The sequence below is a fragment of the Zingiber officinale genome, chromosome 1B (assembly GCF_018446385.1).
Source record: "Zingiber officinale cultivar Zhangliang chromosome 1B, Zo_v1.1, whole genome shotgun sequence".
Classification (NCBI taxonomy): domain Eukaryota; kingdom Viridiplantae; phylum Streptophyta; class Magnoliopsida; order Zingiberales; family Zingiberaceae; genus Zingiber; species Zingiber officinale.
This window is the reverse complement of record NC_055986.1, coordinates 142,091,808-142,112,305: the sequence shown is the minus strand read 5'-3', so window position 1 is coordinate 142,112,305 and position 20,498 is coordinate 142,091,808. Positions and strand designations below refer to the sequence as shown.

The following is a 20,498-nucleotide window of genomic DNA, read 5'->3' as shown; positions in this document are numbered from 1 at the left end:
CCTTTGGTAGTGCCATGGTAGAGTTTGTAGACTACTACACAGTTTGGAGAATCTAAAAAGTTTCGCAGACTTAATGAGAATTCAGCAAGCATTTCTCAGCTAACTTTGTTTGGGTTAGAAGAGGTCTAGGAAGCCATGTCATATCATAGAGGGTTGTAGAGTTTGGGTTTGGTTGCTTCGTGCATCCATTTCGAGATAGGTTGATGGTTTGAGAATTGGTATTAGTTATTTGATTTATATGAAGATAGTTAATTTGCGTGCACTGATACAAAGCGTTGATTGAGACGATTGACTTGACGGGACGTGATTTGGTTCGGACTACATATTGAAGGCGGGTACTTCTTGCTTTGTTTCTTTTAGTACGTTGACCTTGGTGCATGAACTATTTTGGATAAGGACTATTTTATCTTGACTCCACTCTTATTTTTTTCCTACGCTTGATACTTTCACGTGATCTTTGAGATATTCATTTCCATATCTATACAGTCTCTTGTTGTTGTCCATGATAAGTAGCAGATATTAGATACCATGTTTATATGCTTTGACTGTTGTTTATTTATATACTATATTGAGCATGCTGGCTTCATGTAGCATACCTAAATTTTTTTTTGCTTATATTTGTATGATCACTGTTGCATTTGGCGCATCATATCATGGCATGCATGTCAACGACCAATTCTCTCTTGCGGTCGAGAGAGTCATTGACCAGGGTTGCATCCTCGGCCACTCAAGAGAGTGGTAGTTGGAATTGATACCGCTTGTCCTGTCGTGCCGCACTCGGCCACTCATGGGTTGTGGTAGCTGGAGTTACGAGCAACAGTTGGAAAGTCCAAGTGTGATCTTGGCAAAGAAGAAAGTCCTGGTGATGAGCCAGACAATTGGAAAGTCCTGGTGAGGAGCCAGATAGTTGGAATGTCCAAGTGTGATCTTGGCAAAGGAGAAAGTCCTGGTGAGGAGCCAGGCAATTGGAAAGTCCAAGTGTGATCTTGGCAAAGGTTGTAAGTCCAAGCATGTAGTCTTGGCAAGGTAAGTCTTGGTATGACTTGGCAAAAAAGATCCGACAACTAGGATAAGTTCGAAGGAAGCTCCTGAAGGTAAGACGTGAAGGATGGGGAGATATCCGAGGGACGCAAGGCTGATGGAGGAGGCTAGAAGGCTAGTTCGAGGTTGGTCGGGTGTGGCCAAATGCTAGGCATGGAGACCTAACAGGTCACGGTTGATCGGAAGTTGGGTTTGAGACTTTGGACTTGAGTTTGAGTCAAGTTCAGAGTGTTCAATCGATCGGGCAATCAATTGAATAGGGTCCAAATCGATCGGTCGATCGATTTGGACTGTGTTGCGATTATAGGAAGGCCCAATCGATCGACCGATCGATTGGTATGTGAAATCGCAAGCACAGAAACTTTCCCAATCGATCGAACAATCGATTGGGAGCTGCCAATCGATCAGGCGATCAATTGGGCAACAGAAGCTCTCAAACGGATGCGAGAGCACAGAGAGGAGCTGAATCGATCGAGCAATCGATTCAGGCGGTCCAAATCGATCGGTCGATCGATTGGGAAGTGATCGTTCCGCAGGATGCAGGTGATGGACGGCTGTGATGGAGTGGTGCTGATGTGGCAATCAATTGGGGTTGATTTCAATCGATTGGAGGCACTATATATAGCCTGAGCGGAGCATTTTCTTCACCAGATCTTTGCGATTTCTTCCTGTGATTTTCAGCGACAGTCACCAGCATTCACTTCCAATCTTAAAGGCACTTGGAGGTATTTCTCCAAGATTCAAGAGGCAACAAGTAAGTAAGAAGAGAATGTTTTTACTTGTATTTGTATTTCTTCTTCTTTGTGTGAGTTGTTTGTGTGTGTGAGAATTTGTACAAGGCTTCTCCGCCTTCGGCTACGATCGAGAAGGAGGGTTTTCATAGTGGAGGAGCGTGTCGTGTGTGGATCCTTGGATTAGTCACCTCTTCTTGAGGTGGATACTAAGTAAATCTACTTGTTAGCATTGTGTGAGTCTTGTATTTTATTTCTGCTGCATATCATCATCAAGACGCAGCCGACGAGCGTGCGACGAGACGCTATTCACCCCCCTCTAGCGGGCACATCGGTCCTAACAGAGTCATCCAATGAAGTGGAGATCTTGGAAGCTCAACCCTCCACCTCATCCACCAAGAAGAGTGCAAAGGATCACATCAAATGTTTTGAGTGTGGTAAGATGGGACACTACAAGAGTAGGTGTCCTTCGCTCGAGAAGGTAAAGAAGGTAATTCCTAAACTCAATAAGGTTGATTTAACTAATATGATTTGTAGGAAGGAGAAGAAGCACATTTGTTGTTTCACATGTGGTGAGTATGGTCACTATCACACGAAGTGCCCAAGAAGAGGAGAGCTCAAGAATTGGCGCACTTTAAGAAATGGGAGAAGAAGAGGAGCTCATGTCAAGGGGGAGGTTCAAAGATAAAAGGGAAGGTAATCCCTAACTTGAAGTTTAATCCAAGCTCTAATTCTTACATGCTTGTTAGAAATAATGTAGATTATTTACCGAAGCATAATCATGGATTTAGATATAATAATAAGAATATGGTTAATATAGATGATAACTCTAGGAGACCTATTGATGCTAAATCTAGTAAGGGTAGATCTAATAAGACCCAAACCACTTTTCCTAAGGGAAGAAAAGTGGGTGAAAACCTAAGCATTAATCCCAAGAAAGGGAGGCATATGCCTAGGAAGGTGGGTAGGTTTAGGGATGTCCAAGATAGACATGTTGACTCTAGAGTTAGAATCCTAAAATTGGAAAATCAAGCTTTGAAAATAAGACTTAAAGAAATGGAGAAGGTCCTAGATAGGTTCATTATTGAACTTAGAAGACTTGATATGTGTTTGGGTGGTCAAAAATCCAAAAGTGTCAAATTGGGTCCCTCCCATGCTAAAAGGAGGTTAAGTGCTACGGTGGCACATAACAATGGCAAGGGAGGAGTGACAAAGGGCAAAGGAGAATCATCCAAGGTCCATGATAAGAAATATGCAAGGGTTGCATATGATTATAGAAAGGATGAGGTGCTCAAGGTTAAGAAAAAAAAGTCTACTAAGGTACACCATGTGGGTGTAGCCATGGTAGATGAATCACCTAGGAAGGTGACTAAGGTTAAGAGTCCGAAGGTTAGGAGAAGCCTTTGGGACCCATGGTAGATGGGTTATCAAATATGTCAAGTGATTTAGAGATAAACTTGAGTTTTAAATCCAAGAAATTGGCGCAATTAGGTTGAGTTTCATGCATAGAAATATGAATTGAGTTCATATTATATAAAATTAGTTTTTGATGTATAAATGTCATATAAACTAATGCAGGGATGCATTATAGTTTAGTATGGGCAGATAATCAAGAGGAAGCCAACGTTCAAATAAATCATTTAGCTAGTTTTGGATTTTGTATAAATCTTGGGATATGTGATCAATATATTTTTATATATTTTTTCCAACTAGACATTGGTAAAATAGACTTCTCCATAAAATTTAAAAAAATTTTGAAGATCTGTAGAATTTATAGTGCATTTCTAAAGTTGGGTTAGAAATGTTGATTTTGGTTGAAATAGTCTACCAGCCGACTGGTAACACTGTTCACAAGCACATAATATCTCTATAACCTCGTTTTAAAGAGGCAAGTCGACTGGGGTTAATGGCAGTCGACTGAGGTTAATGCAATCGACTGATACGTTTGAAAATATATTTTAGCAATAGAAAATGACTAAAAGGATAGTGAACATGTATATAATCTTACGGGGGATTAATACATGATGTTTATGGTCATTAGAGGTCAAAGAGTCCAATAATTGGGATATTATTAGAGCACTTTTTGATGTATGACAAAGGGGGAGAAGTGTTGGGTTTAAGTGGGAAACCTACACACCTTTGCAAGAAAACCTAGCTCAAGGTGGAGCTTAGGTGAAGGGGAGCAATTGCTCACTTGTTGGCAAAGGTGAAGAAGTTTAACTTTGCAAGAAATCCTAGCTTAAGGGGGAGCTTAGGTGAAGGGGATGCCTAGGATTAGGTTTCATATTTATGCATGAATAGATATGTATGTTTATTTGTATTTTTATTGTATTTATGTTTCCTTAACTTAAATGGGTTGTCAAACATCAAAAAGAGGGAGATTGTTGGAGAAATCTAGGTGTCCTAGATTTTGATATTTGGGCAAAGGTTTAAGTTAGATTTATTATTGTATTTGATATGCATTGTGAGTGTATAGGATACAGGTACAATAAGGAAAGTCCAAGTGTGATCTTGGCAAAGGAGAAAAAGTTCAAGAGGATTCTTGGCGGTGTATAAGTCCAAGTATATAGTCTTGGCAATGTAAGTCCAAGTGTGACTTAGCAAAGGTTGAAGTCCCGAAGGCGCAGCCTCTTGGCAAAGGAATACCTGACAACAATGATAAGACCGAAGGAAGCTCTTGAAGATAAGGCGTGAAGGATGAGGAAGCATCCGAGGGATGCAAGGCTGATGGAGGAGGCTAGAAAGCTAGGTCTAGGTTTGTTGGGCAAGGATGAGTGCTGAGTGAATGTATCCGGAGGTTAAAATCCTAGGTTTAGGGTTTTACTATAGTAGTTACTGTAGCAATCAATTGATATTTTTATCAATCGACTGGTAATGAATAGAATACCTCTATTCGCTCAACCCATGTGGAGAAATCAACTAATACTTTCATCCAATATTATCAAAATCGCGAGTTGACTCGTAAACTCGTACAAAATCACAAGCTTACTTATGAAAATCGAGTGAAATCGTGTATTAAAGTAAAATCAGATCAAAATAATAAAATCGGATCAAAATCTTAAAATCACATTTAAACTTGTAAAAATATGATTTTTGAGATAGTTTTATCGATTTTGTGTCGTTAATAAAAGGGAACCATTTTGAACAAAATGATATCGTTTTTGGACGATTTTAGATTTGTACCTGTCTATGAATGATTTAGCCCATATATAGACATTTTAAGTTTATATACTTTATTCTCTTGACCTTCTGTAATGTAACCTTCTGGATGTCTCATATAGATTTCTTTATCAAGATTGTCATTAAGGAAAACCATTCTTACATCCATCTGATATAATTCCAAGTCAAAATGTGTTACTATAGTTAGGATGATATATATTGACACAAACTTCACAACAGGGGAAAATGCCTTTTTAAAATCAATACCCTCCATTTGGGTATACCCTTTTGCAACTAGACGAGCTTTGTATCAATTAATCAACCCATCTTCTTTCCTCTTAATTTTGAGAATCTATTTATTCCCAAAATTCCTTCGACCCGGAGGAAAATTGACTAAATCATAAACTTGATTCTTTCTCATAGATTCCATTTCCTCATCCATTGTAACTTTGCATTTCTCTCTAACCAAGAATCTCAATGCTTCCTCAATTGTTCTAGGTTCATTGTCAACTAGGAGAATGTCTCATTCTTAATACCAAACATTCTTCGAGGAATAATTTGACGACTATTTCTTCATTAGGTTAGACTGTTGAAAAAATAACTCATTCGTAGGCAAATTATCCCCACTATATTGACTAGATTCAGGCATCTCTCGCGATACCTAATTTGATGATAAAGGAATATTATCCTTCTCCTCTATCACAAATAGAGGAATTGTCTTATCAACTTCACCTCCTATTAGAAACTCAGTTTCGAGAAAAATAGCATCTCTTGACTCTATTTCAAATATAGTTCAATTTTGTTCCTCGAAATACCTTACAAAGATATACTTTTTACCTCTAGGTCTTAATTTTTCATATTTATGAGTCTTATCATTAACATAAGCAGCTGACCCTCATAGTCTCAAATTACTCAAATCTGATTTTCTGTTTGTCTAACATTCATATGGAGTAAATAGAACAGATTTAGAAGTCACACGGTTAAGTATATAGGTTGCTGCTAATAACACATCTCCCCAATAGAAAATTAGCAAATTAACTTGAGCCATTATAGACCTAACCATATCTAGAAGAGTTCTATTTTTCCTTTTAGCAATCTCATTTTGTTGTGGAGTTTCTAGGATAGTTAGTTGTTTAATAATCCTTTTTTCACTATATATTATCCTGAACTAATGAGACAAATATTCATCTCAACAGTTAGTGCGTAAGATTTTAACTTTATGTTCTAATTATTTCTCAACTTTGTTCAAATAAGAATTAAAAAAATCTAATGCTTTAGATTTATGAGAAATTAAATACACATGATCAAAATATATGAAGTTATCAATAAACGTAATAAAATAAGAACTTGCATATATAGCCTTCAAATTTATTGAATCATAAATATCTGAATGAATTAATTGAAATGGTGATTCAACTCTAATAACATTACCAAATAGTTTCATAGTTATTTTTCTAGCAAGGCAATGCTCACATATAAACAAGTTAACCTTGGCATGAGTGCATGCCAAATTTCATCATTTACATCAACATCATTAGTAAGAGTAATGTTTGAAAAATAATCATTAATACCATAATTAATATCTGATTTTATATCAAGTACCATGAAACCATTCAATACATAACCATACCCTATCAACACAAAGTTAATATTAAGTTTTATACAATGACTGTAAAAGTTTATACATTAACCCAAATAAAAAAGACTAGTAACGGAAACTAGATTCTATTGAATCTCATGAGCATACATGACATCATATAGAAATAAGGTACATCCACCACGTATGTTAAGTTTGCAAGTGTTAACTCTTTTAACTTCAATCCTTGTATTATTTTTTACATATATCCATTTGTTACCCGCTGGTACCTAACGGTACTCCACATATGTAGCTTGATCACGAACTACATGGTTCATTGCTCCTGAATTTATAATCACAAAGGATAAGAATCATCCAACAATAATGAACTAGCAATATAATGCTCATGAAAAGAAGATAAACATGGATATATCTTTTTTGGCTCAGTACATTTTCGAGCAAAGTGACCCTTCTTGTCGCAGTTATAGAGTCAGCTTGCGTTTAGGTTTCTTTTCATACTTCTTTCTTTTAAAATTCTTCTTGATTAAGCATTGCCCAACAGCAACACCAACTTTTTTTTTTCCTTTTCCCATTCCTTTCGAGAATCGTCTTTCTTATTCTTAGATTTAGATGCTCCAACAAAACCTTAAGCTATAAAAACTTGTCCAGAAATCCTTACGGATTCAATTCTGTCCACCTCAAGCTCAACATTGTATGAGATATTAGTGAATGTCTTGATATTTTCACTGTGTAAGATTATATTTTATCATTTCCTAAGAATTAAATAGATTATTACTTAAACCTGTTGTTCATCAGTCAACTCATTACCAACAATCTTTAGATCCCAAATCATTTTAGTCATTTCTCTCAGATGTTGGGCCATGGAGACATTCAAGCATTTTTTATACCTGGCAAATTTTATTGTCAGTTGATGAAATTTACTCAAGCTAACTCCACTGTATTTTCTCTCAGGGCATCCTAGATGGCATAAGCCAATGGTAATGACTCATATTTAAATAGTAGACCATCTACTATTGAACTAATCAATATCCTCTTAGTAGTGAAGTCTTTTTTCTTCCATGTCTTATAGACATCAAAATCACATTTATGTTGTACTATAGAATCATCAACAGGTTCTTTCATAAACTGATTTACAACCTCTAGAACTTCTTGTTCATCAAGAACATATTGTATCTTAAGATGTCATATTTTATAATTATCCTCATATAGTTTTTTTTCACTTGTTAAGTTCAGCTATGATGTTCTTATTTGTCATAATCTTTTATAAATAAATATATTATTTAGTTATTCAGTGTAATTCATATATATATAATTAATAATTGCCTCAATGTAAATTTGAGTTGGTTTACAAGATTAAGTGATAATTATGTTTCTATTCATCATTCATACGATCCAATCTAATCGTTATTGATTAATTATATTACACACATCTCATCAAATGAATTAATCATGATTGAACAAATCATGAAATAAACTTATAATTTAAATGAACTAATCATTCTTTTTAAAACTGTCAACACATAACATTCTTTTTGAAAAAAAAAATGTTTGTACATAATGATAGTAACGACAACAGAACTCTAATAAGAGCATCCACATTGGTGGGTGTTATAACACTCACTACCTCATCAAAAAGTATATGATCCACATGCCATATATACATTATATTAACATCTTCATTCTCTCACATTCATTTTAACATTAACACTCATTATTGTAGGGTCTACATGTCGCATACACATTATATTAACATATTCATTTTCTCACATTTATTTTAATATTAACACTCATCATTTATGAGTTTCACTGTCCACTCATTCATCTTTATTCTTATTTTATATTAAATAAATATAATTTCAATTTTATTTACACAATTTAAATGATTATTATTTAAAATAAATAATAATAATAATTTAAAATATATTTATTACATAAAATATTTTTTAAAAATTTATGAGTGTCATTTATTTAAAATTTAAATATTATTATAAATTTGAAATAAAGGAGTATAACATATAAAAAAATCACACTCACATAAAATTAAAAAACAACATATAAATTAAATGTAAAGAGAAACTATAAAATACTAATTTAAGGATTGTTGTTACATTATGACCAAATATATTAAACTAAGTCGACTTTATTGAAGCTAAGTATCAACGACATTAGCTCATTTCTCGGATCATAACCTTCATCAACAACTTCAAGTTGGACTTCATTTTCACTTGTCAAGTCAGAGTTGGTACCACTTGAATATTGAGATATTTTGGAGAAAACGAATTCAAGTCTATATATTTGGCAAATGGTATGTTGTTAGAATGAAGAATTGTAGAGGACAATGTGTCTATTTATTTTTTTCTTATCAACATCTATATTACAAAGGCTATATTACAATGACTATATTTAACATGTACTTTGCAACGGCTATAATAATTGACCAGGAATGGTACATTAAATGAAAAAGTACAATAATAGAAAATTATATTAATTGAAAAATACATTAATTGAAAAGTATAATAATTGAAAAGTACAATAATTAAAATTACAATAATAATCTTTTGACATAGATTTTCATGGATGATAAGTTGCTCCTTTGTCATTTGTGAAGTGTCCTTTGAAAGGATTATGTATTCCTTTAGTTGAACTTTGGCTAAGGGAACTTTTGCTTTCATCTCGGCAGTTTTTGCTTTCATCTCCTCAACTTTGAGTTATTTTTGTTTCATTTCAACTTCAACCATTTTTATGCTTGTATACTCAGTAAACTTTGCAAACATATTATCTAAATTTATTGTCATACCTTCAATGCCCGATTTTATTTTACCTTTTCCCTTTCTTATTTCTGCCTTCTGACCCATTGGACACGTTTCTTCTTCGTTTAGGCCTACATACAGACTCACATCTTGGTTAGATGAGGTGTTGCTTGCCCCCAACTCTAAGATTTTTTCTTTCTTCGTACCAATAAGGTGATCAACAGACTGTGGAGTAAACATTGAACGGTATTTTATGATTCTCCATACATGCTAGAGATTAAATGCAATGTCATTATTTTGCTCGCGGTATTTTTCATACGCAAGCCGCAATATATCCTCATCACTATGACCGCCATGATACACACTATAAATACTATTATAATTTGCATTGAAGTGATATACCTTTTTTGAATGGTATTGTGTAGTGCGATCATATGACACTTGCAATTATACTGAGTGTACCTAGAGGACGATTCTCATTGTAGTAGCTTGTAACACATCCTCAGAAAGCATCCATCTTTTGATCATTGTTGATGATTGGATCATCACTGATAGTGACAAACAATCTCGCTAAAACCTCATCTTCAATCCTACTCCATGTTAACCGCTTTCTTCTATCTATAGCACCAGAATTCACCTTCTCTAAATTTTCAAGTTTAATTGGGAATTCACGGTCAGACAGCTAAGTCTCTGGAACAAAAGTCGGAGTAAATGGTTCATTTTCCATCGGAAATGTAAAAGGCATATTGGTTGCATGTGGATTAGATGGATAATTTTGTGGATATAAATAATTTAGTGGATATAGACCATATGAATTATTTGATGGGTATGGATTATATGGATAATTTGACGGATATAAAAAATATGGATAATTTGATGAAGTTTGTAAGTTTTGGGAAGAAACATTTTTCTAAAAAATCATCGGTTATTTTCATCTATTTTAGAGGAAAATAGTAGAGAGAAGATTTTTAGAGGAATTTAGGTATTTGTATGATTGAAATAAGTTGTGTAAGATGATGAGTATTTATAGATGAAAATTTAATTTTTTTTTATTAAAATAGTCATTAACTAGACGTTGTCCGGATTTACTAGTCGTTAACTAGTCATTTACTTTTTGTAATTTTAACCTCATTAAAAATATACTACCAATTCAATTTTATTTAATAATTTTAAATTTTAACTTTTTAAATAGACTTACATGATGCATATGTGTGTGTGATAAGCTTCAAGATTCTCTATTTGATCCTCAATCGGATCCCCTTCTGGATCCTTCTTAAATTCTTCAGGATCCTCTTGATCCACATAGTGAAGTAGCTCCACACAACTCTACATATGAGATACGCCCTTCATAGCACCCCCATACATGATGTGCAACCTCCTTGCAATGCCCTGGTAATGATCGAATCATAGCCCAGATCTTGGAATTATCCAAGACTGGAAACTCTTCTTGCTCGAGTTTCTAGAATAATTGATCGAGTCATCCAATATGTCTCTTAACTTCTTAAATCATGTCATACTCTATCTCCTGAATCACCTCTCTCAGCTCATTCTAAAGAGTTAGATCAATTAGAAAAAGAGAATCCTGAACTAAAGTTGAACCTAGCGTGAGCATGCCCGTTAGAAATGTATGATCATCTAAAATCAGAAAATGAAAATTTAAATTTTTCTAACTCCCCCTAAACTTGTACTTTACTCTCCCCCTTTGATCACAGCAAAAATGGGGTCTTAAGGAAAATATTTTCAAGTAAGATTAAATTTTTGACAAAATTTTCTAAGTAAAATGAATTTTTGATTTAAATGGTCCAAAAAAAACAGTCTAAGTCAAATGAAGTTTTCCAGAAAAAAAATTCTAACCAAAAAACAATTTTTCAAGACAAAATTTCTAAGGAATATATTTTTTTGTTTATTTTAACACATATTTGAAAAACTTTCAAAGCATTATTTAATTCTTGTTTAATGCTTTTTCAGAAAGTTAATTAAATATTTTCTTTCAATATTTTAGCTTCCAGGTCGTGGCGAGGCACTAGGCCTTCTTGGTTATTGGAGCAACAACCACTTCCTTAGACAAATCTTCCATAAAGAATTTCAATGTTTAATTTTCTCACTGTAAGCTTTTAATTTTTGAAAAATTAATTAAGCACAGATTTTGGAACCCAATAGAGGTTCCTTCCTACAGGATTATTCAAAAATCTAGGGGGTACATAGTTTCTTGGTATTTTCCTAAGTTGTCCTTGATGCTTCCTTATATACCAATTTAATTTACCATAAATTCTAATTTTTGACTTTGGAAATCTCTTTAAGCATGCATCATTTTTCAATTTTTCAATTTCTAATTTTAAATTTTTATTTTCTGATTTCAAATTCTCATTTTCTTTTTCTAAGCTATCTAATTCTCTAGAAAGAGCTTTAATAAATCTAAAGGATTGATTTGGAGTTAGGTTGCGTACCTTACTTACCTGATCTGGTGACGCTCCCCCTTCATTAGTGCTTTCTTCTTCTGAGGTTGCTCCCCCTTCATCTATGCTCATTTCTGAGCTAGACGTTTCTTCTAGCTGATGGTTGGCCATCAGTGCTAATCCCGAGAATTCTTCGACTTCGGACTCAGAGGACGATGAGTCATCCCACGCGGCCTTTAGGTTGTGTTTAGGTCAAGCTGGCTTCTTGTATTTTGATTTTTCTCTTTCTTTCTCCTTTCTCTTTAGCTTTGGGCAGTCATCTTTGATGTGCCCCTCTTTGTTGCAGTTGTAGCAGCGAACCGTCCTCTTCTTTCGATGATGCCTCTGCGATTTAAATTTATTAGAACTGAAAAACTTATTGAAGCGTCTTACCAGTAGTGCCGCTTCGGATTCGTCGACTGAGGCTTCGGAGTCAGAACTGTTTACTTTTGCCTTTAGAGCTATGGTCTGACTGGTCTTCTCTACTCCATTGGGTTCTGAGACTCGAGATTCGTGAAGTTCGAAAGTGGAAAATAATTGTTCTAAAGTACTTACCTCGAGGTCCTTAGAGATGTAATACGCATCTACTAAGGAAGCCCACTCTGGAGTTCTGGGGAATGCGTTGGGCGCGTACGCGATAGAGTCCCGGTTGGTTACCTCTTCTCCAAGGTTCGTTAGTTGCATTATCAGATCCTTGATTCTCGCTTGGAGTTGCGCTACCTTCTCGCCTTGGTTCATCCGAAGGTTCGATAACTGGTTCCGGAGGATGTCGCGCTTCGCTAGCTTCGCTTCGGAAGTACCTTCGTGTAGCTCCAGGAATTTTTCCCAGAGATCTTTTGCTGAGTCGTAGCTTCCGATCCGATTTACTTCTTGTGGTGGCAGCACACTGAGCCTTTCCGTTGGCGACGAAATCGGCTTGCTCCTTCTTGCTCCATGTGTTTTCTTCTTTGTCTTTCGGCGCTGCAAAACCATATTTCATTGTAATAAGAATATCAAAATCCGTTTTAAAAAATACCTCCATTTTGCGCTTCCAAGTGGCGAAGTCTCAGTCGAATTCGGGGGATGGATGTTCGCTCCGGCCATCGTCTTGATCGTAGTGCTTCAGTTGGCGGTTAGTCCTTCTGAGGCGATCAGGCTCTGATACCAATTGTTGGCACAGCGGAGGCCGGCAAGAGGGGGGTGAATTGCTGAAAACAAAAATAAAAATATCCTCCTCGGATTTCAACTCAGAAATAAGTGCAGCAATAAAAATAACTAGCAACTATATAAAATTAAAGACAGAAATAAAACGGGAGACTGAGGTTTAACCTGGTTACAACCAAGTAGGTTGTTAATCCAGGACAATCGAAGATCGCACTAGTAGAGTCTCCTTCACTGTAGGCGGAGAAGCCTTTTTACACACTTAATGAACTCACAAGTTGCTAGGAATTGAAAGCTTGAATGAATGAATGAATCCCTAGCTCCAGGGGCCTTTTTATAGCTCCTGAAAAGTCTATCCCGAGGGTCCAAGGCGCCTCCAACAAGGTTCAAGGCGCCTCCAGCTCGGTCAGCGGATAAAACTTTATCCGCACGCAAACGGTCAAAACTGACCTGTTGAAGGCGCCTTCAACAGGCTTGAAGGCGCCTTCAAGGGCGCCTTCAAGCTTGTTTAAGGTGCCTTAAAGCTACAGTAACTTCTGCTACAGTAATTTCCAACCTCTTTTGACTCCTTTTCTTCTTCGCTTTGGCTTCCGAAGCTCCGTTCTTTTGGGTGATTGCGGCTAACCGGAATAGCGCTCACCCGAACCCAATTCGCGGCCTTCTCCTCGAGCAGCCTTCCGTCCCAGCTTAACGTCCCTCGAACGCCGCGCACGCTCTTCACGCCCACCGGAGTACTCTTCCGCAGCTCTCTCGTCCTTCGGACGCACCGAGCCCGTCGGCTCCCTTCCCGTGTCATCCTTCTCGCTAGCTGCGTCTTCCGCTCGACTTCATGTACTCCTAAGCTCCTGCACACTCAGACACAGGGATCAAACACAACAGGACCTAACCAACTTGGTTGATCACATCAAAACTACCACGGGGTCCAACATTATCATGTATATTATCTATAATATCTGGAATTGAAAATAATAATGTAGTATAAAACCAACAAACCATTAACAAAACTGATTCAATTCAACTTACACATATGCATAGAATAAACATACATAATCCAAAAGCAAATAAGAAAAATAAGTTTTCTTTATTTGAAGCGATCCAGTGACCGGTCGATTGAAAAACCAAATCCTAAGCATTAACTTAGTCTCTTATTCTCATTAGAACTAATATAATTGGGATGTCTAGTTGTTATTGTTTAACCTAAGTTCATTTAATTAAAACTTAGACCTATTGATAAGCCAAGACTCATTTGATTAATTATGGCCTATTGAACAGTCTGGTCCAATTTTGACCAAATTTTATCTATTAGAATAAATCTGACACATTTGATCAAATCTGGAAAGATCCAACCTAATAAATCAAACTGACTCAATTTTAATTAGTCCAAACTGTAGGACCATAAATATACTGAAGGGGGGTGGGGGTGAATAGCATTTTTCGAAAATCAAGAGTTAAAATGATTTACATAGTGGAATAAAGAAAACAAAAAGGAACTAGAAGGAAGAAGACAAACATGCGCTAACACAAGTAATTTTTTACTTGGTTCGGAGCTTTCGACGAATCCTACTCCAAGGCTCGCACTCGTCGGGTGTTTTCGTTGGCCAATCCACTAATAGTTCAAAAAGATACAATAATGAAGAAAAAGAACTATATATGAAAGATTACCGACAACAAAGAAAACTAAGTAAAGCTTGATGTCCGATTGTCAGTGGAGCGTTACAGCGTCGTCGGAGCCTTTTTGAAGTAGTGCACAAGAAAGAAAGTCGTAGCAGATGTTATCCTGAAACTGCCAGTCAAAGGCCCATATATATGCCCATTCCAAGCACCTGGACTATGCTGACGTGATGAGCTTTCGTCAAAACTTAATCCGTGAAGTTTTATCCACCTCTGGGCATCCGGACCCCCTTTGAGCGCCTGGATCGCTAATGTGGGCTTGGCCAGTCGACGTGTTCCAACTTAGCTCCTGATAACTTTTCTGGTCCATGAGCCTAGACCAATTTCGGGCACCCGAACCATCTAAGTGCCTGGACTAGCTCCGGGCGAGGTTGGGCCAGGCGCCCGTATCTCTTCTGGGCGCTCGGACTCCCTTTTTTCAACATTTTTGCCTGCAAAAAAAGGTTAGTCTAGGAAATAAAAAATATGTTTATCCTACAAAATAGAGTTAGCACAATACAGCAGATAGGAGTAGTAATTAGATCCTGTTTTCTCGAGACTAGGATCTAGTCAAGGTCACAGCTTATATTTTCCAAATGGACCTAAGTTAGACCGACGCCTACAGTTCCCTCAACTGGGAACGCGTCCTCACTGAGTCTCTTCTCTAGTTGCTTACCTCTTACTTACAAACTGTAGTCGTTTGACTTGCTTTTAACCCACCAAATCTTTCCGCCAGTTGTTAGGTCCACAGACTCAATTGGACTTCAACCGGTTGTCAAGTCCTGCTGACCCAACCGAACTTCCCGTCATATATCGAGTCCCGTGACCTATTTGAATTTCACACCAACTATCAGGTCCCACGAACCTAGCTAGATTTCAGCCTGGTGTGAGGTGGATTTCAGCATGTTGTAAGGTTCTCTAGACCCGTCAACTCTTGAACACTTCATTTAATTAGATCATAAATGCTCTAACTTTAATCTATTTTTCATTCATCAAAAACCTGAAACATTATGATTAATTAAAAATAACATTTTCTCTTCTCTGTCGCGATGAATACGTTCCTTATCCATGACAAATGTGTGGTCGTTGATCACGACGACCAATCATCAGCCTACCGAGGCAGTCGCCGACACTTTCTGATGCCAGACGCTGGTGGCCCGACGTGGTTACCGGCACATGTGATACTCAAAAACTGTGAGAGGTAGTTTCTCATGTTTGCCAACCATGGGTGTGTCGTTGGCCACAAGCGCATCGCCGACCAACCGAGATGTTGTTGCTAGCCCCGGAATGCCGTCATTGGTGTTCACCTATGACGTGAGCCCTGCTACGATGGAAACCGCTACGTTGTTGCAATTTCCCATCCGACGCAACACGACTCTACAATGACGCATTTACGGGAGAGCGACATGGTTGCTGACTCGTGACTCTATCGTTGGCTTCCCTAGGTTGTTGCCCAACAACGATGTCAGATCTCACAGTGCTGTTCAACACCCATGACATGTGGAAATCACGATAAAATCATGATTTTTCGGCGAACAAGATTTCTTTCGTTCTAATACCATTTTTGAATAAAACAAAAATATTGTACAAAACATTAAATCCCATACCTTTCTTTGGAGAAGAAATCGAAGAGAAGAGTTTGTCATCTGCACGAAGATCACAACGAACCTCCGCGCTTGATCCACGAACCAAATCCCAAAATAAACCAACATCTTTTTTCTCTTCCTTTCTCTGATTTCATTGGACGATTATATAGGAAGAGAAGTGGGCGTTACTTGTCCACTCTCTCAATAACGTGTGTAGTAACTACACATTATATAAGAAGAGTGGGTAAGTAATGCTCAAGAGCAGTAAATGCACATGTCCAACATGGTATCTAACAATGTGCGTTGTACTAAATATGATTTCATAATTGTTAAAGCATCCACATCAGTATCTTCATCCAAAATCTAAAATTTAGGGTAAAAGAATTACTTTATTAAATTTAGATATCTATTTTTCATCACATGATACATCAGTTTCCCTATAATTTACTATATATTTATTTTTTATTTATTTTTTCTCTTTCCTCCATCTAATAATAGAGAAATTTTTTATTATTAGAGGAAGGGAAGAGAAATTTTTTATTATTAAAGGGAGGAGAGAGAAATAGTATTTTAATGTTTAGGGAATGGATTCCATTCCCTAAATTTAAAGAATTACTATTCATAAAATGTATATTTAGGGAATGAGTAGGGTACCTGATACGGATGTTTTTTTAATGTAAAATGTAAAATTTAAGGTAAAAGTTTAGTTTAGGGTAATTAATGTGGATGCTCTTACACATGATATAGAAGTTAAGTAGCTGTTATGATTTCGTAGATGTTGCAAATTATATTTAACATGTTAAAAAATATTTATATTTTAGTAGTTACAATTTCATAACTGGTACAATATGGATTCAACTTTGTTCACCTATCATTCACATTGTAATAATTACGAAATCGTAATTATTATACATGATAACTACAATTTCATAACTACTATAACATATCCAATCGTTTCATAATTTAGGTGATAAATAATAATAAGAGCAGAAAGGGACACCCCGCTGATTAAAAAGTAAAGTGAGAATGATTTGAAAAAAAACAAAAACAAAACGGCATCTTCTATATTTTTGCCCAAATTTACTTTTTTTTAAAAATAGTAAGATCAAAATACCAAGGGCCTGGCTTGTCTTCAATCTTGTTTAATGAGGATGATCATATATAACGGTCAGAGCACAATAAGCACCATTTGGGCTCACGAAACTACGCCTCATGGAAAGAGTTGCATCTTAGCCCATGTTTGTGCCATCCTGGCATAGCCACATCAATAGCCTCTGCATCTGCTACATCATCGCGTGATTAATTAATTAAGAAGCTCAAAAAGGAGGAGATGATAGACAAATAATAGGAGAGAGTTTTAAAAGTTGGCCTCTAGATCTGTGCTTCAATTTTATACGGTAAGCGAACTTCTATCTTTAGAATTAGTCGGCAGAGACAGATTGTCAAAAGGAGGAGATGAGACACAAATGGTACAGCGAGAGAGAACAAGAGAGGGTGGAAGTTGAAGTGTCCAATTGAATTACGTGTTTCTGCTTCAGTACTTTGAATGGATTGCAGCGATCGTGGTCTTAATCAAGTACTCATCAGCACATGCTTTTGTTGAGGTTCTAGTGCCAACTGCAGATCGTTGTGGCCCATCCCAACCACATGCTTGCAACTGCAAAATCTACTTTTCTTCAACCATCCAAATCCCTGTGTTTATATTTTATCATATCCATCAATATGAAAGATAGACATATGAACTAGAAGGGTAGTAAAATGGGACCCTTTACAAAGTTACCACAATGTGTTCGATAATAATGTGATTGGCATGGTGGCCGGTGGCAACTACCTTCGCTCTAAATGTTTGAAGCCATCCATTTCTTATGAGAGTAATTCTTAAGTCTTTGAGGGTTACGAAATGCATGTGTAGCTTCCCTCAAGTTCACAATCAAAGATCATTATCCCACATACACTAGTCCGTACTAACCACAACGATCGAAAGGTACCAAATAAATCACATTTTATGCATGCATGTCACTAGCTCCATCAATCTTTTACTTTAAACACCCACCACATGGGCAATTCCCTTGCACCAACAAGGAACCTAATGTCATAGCCACATGTGCTTTGCCCCGAGCACAATTGCCGTGTTCAACCCCCTACCTCCGACCTCATTAAAACCTCTCCCTTTCATTCGATTTGAGGTGCATCCATGGAGGAAGGATAATCATCCATTCCTTGTTTCATCATTAAACATCGACCCTGATAATTAAGTTTGATTTCACACGTCTTGTGAGCTATTTTCAAGAGCTAATTTGAATGTACAATTAACATAATCAAAGATGAATAAAAAAAATAAAAATTAATGAAGATTTTATTTATTTTTGAAAAGTCAAAACACAGTGGCTCAAAGTCATAGCATAGAGATTAATCAACTAATTGTGATTGCTACATGAAAAGCAATTAGAAGGATAAGTTATCTCGCAACATAATACAAAGATTTTCCCTTTATCTTATAATTAATCGAGTCCCGTTTTCTTTTGTCTTGGTTGAGTTTAGTTAACGCGATGAGTGGAGAAATCCATGGCTTGATTAACGACCTCAATGGTCGCCACCGCAATGCTCGCATGCAGTCCTGGACTCGCTGCTGTTTGGCACCGTCAGGAATATCACTCATGCTCCACAAAAAGGAAAACAAAAACAAAAATAATCCACCGTTTTCAAAGTCAATTTATTACAAGGCATCTTCAAACCTAACTCGTGGTCAAAGAGTCAGGGACCACTAAATTGAAATTAGCAATGTAAACTCAAGAAGAAAAAAAGGAGCAAATTTCATATCTTAAACTTAAAATTATTGTTTATGTATAATTTGTGTGGTTAGTGCAAACGATCCCATGTGCTCTCTTTTACAAATCGGTCTCCAGCCTTCGGTTGGCCTTCCCCCATCAACCAAACGCTGTCTCTGTTTTTTAGAGAGCAATTAATTACGCACGTATTAGAGAAGACAAAAGCCAACTTCCAATTGCCTCGCGAGCTGCCACTATAAGTACTCCTCCATTAATCCTCTTCGATCCTCAAGCATATCCTCAAGCATCGCCAATGGCTAAGTACTCCCTTAGCAATGCTCTGCTTTTGTTGGTGTGCTCCTTCGGCTTCATGCTTTCAGGAGCATTCGGATACTACTCCGGGTGGCAGAGCGCCCATGCCACCTTCTACGGCGGTAGCGACGCCTCCGGCACAATGGGTACGTAATCGATTAATGGCGATCCGTTGATCATTGATTATAGCGCAATGACTTGAATGGTGGGCGTGTGTGTGTACAGGAGGTGCTTGTGGGTATGGGAATCTGTACAGCCAGGGGTACGGGACGAACACGGCGGCGCTGAGCACGGTGCTGTTCAACGGCGGACTGAGCTGCGGGTCGTGCTACGAGCTGCGGTGCACGGACGCCCCGGGTTCGTGCCTGCCGGGCTCCATCGTCGTCACCGCCACCAACTTCTGCCCGCCCAACTACGCCCTTCCCAACGACAACGGCGGCTGGTGCAACCCCCCGCGGCCGCACTTCGACCTCGCCCAGCCCGCCTTCCTCCACATCGGCCAGTACCGCGCAGGCATCGTCCCCGTCTCCTTCCGCAGGGTGGCCTGCGTCAAGAAGGGCGGCATCCGCTTCACCATCAACGGCCACTCCTACTTCAACCTGGTGCTGATCACCAACGTGGCCGGCGCCGGCGACGTCCACTCCGTGTCGATCAAGGGGTCCAAGGGCGGGTGGCAGGCGATGTCGCGCAACTGGGGACAGAACTGGCAGAGCAACTCCTTCCTCGATGGACAGAGCCTCTCCTTCCAGGTCACCACCAGCGACGGCCGAACCGTCACCAGCTACAACGTCGCGCCGGCGGGATGGCAGTTCGGGCAGACCTTCCAAGGCGGCCAGTTCTAGATTCTCTTCCTGTTTCCAGAAATAATTGAAAAAGGCTGAGGTTGCTTGAATTTAATTAGCGCCCGCTTAGAGAGTCAAACCTCAACATATATATATATAGAGACCACGCTACAGATAGCTAGCTATTCATATATAAAAAACAACATTGAGATGAATGTTGTAGTTTGAATCAGTTCTCAATAAAGTGTATCAATTCTATAATGTTTTACTTGCACTCTTTAAATCTTAATATTGCACTCTTTAACTGGGTAATTTTTGATGCAGTTCATTAAGGCAAGGCAGAAGTTTGAGAACAAAATGAAGTTTTCAAGTTTGAATTGGGTTAATGTATCTGATCAAAATGTCGTGCTTGTGCAAATTCAGATACAAGATGATTTTTGTTTTCCTTTCTTTAGCATGCATATATTCTTGCAATTCTCACTTCTGCTATAAATAGCTTGTAAAGTGGTCTGCTATTGTTAACTACTGGTTTGTTCCAAAGAATGTT

At 37.6% G+C, this 20,498-nt stretch overlaps 1 protein-coding gene across 1 annotated transcript; it reads left to right on the top strand.

Moving 5' to 3' along the window:
- Positions 1 to 19,128: 19,128 nt before the first annotated feature.
- On the top strand, positions 19,129 to 20,212 carry LOC121982589 (expansin-A4-like). Its single transcript, XM_042535734.1, has 2 exons — positions 19,129 to 19,315; positions 19,395 to 20,212. Exons 1-2 carry the CDS (start codon positions 19,171 to 19,173, stop codon positions 20,009 to 20,011), a joined length of 762 nt encoding a protein of 253 aa, XP_042391668.1. The 5' UTR covers positions 19,129 to 19,170; the 3' UTR covers positions 20,012 to 20,212.
- The last annotated feature ends 286 nt before the right edge of the window (positions 20,213 to 20,498 follow it).

What these genes read in the sequence shown, in the direction of transcription:
- LOC121982589 (XM_042535734.1), top strand. Translation starts at nt 19,171, where the DNA reads ATGGCTAAGTACTCCCTTAGCAATGCTCTGCTTTTGTTGGTGTGCTCC. An exon ending in CGACGCCTCCGGCACAATGG is followed by an intron (nt 19,316 to 19,394) that starts GTACGTAATCGA and finishes GTGTGTGTACAG; the next exon opens with GAGGTGCTTGTGGGTATGGG.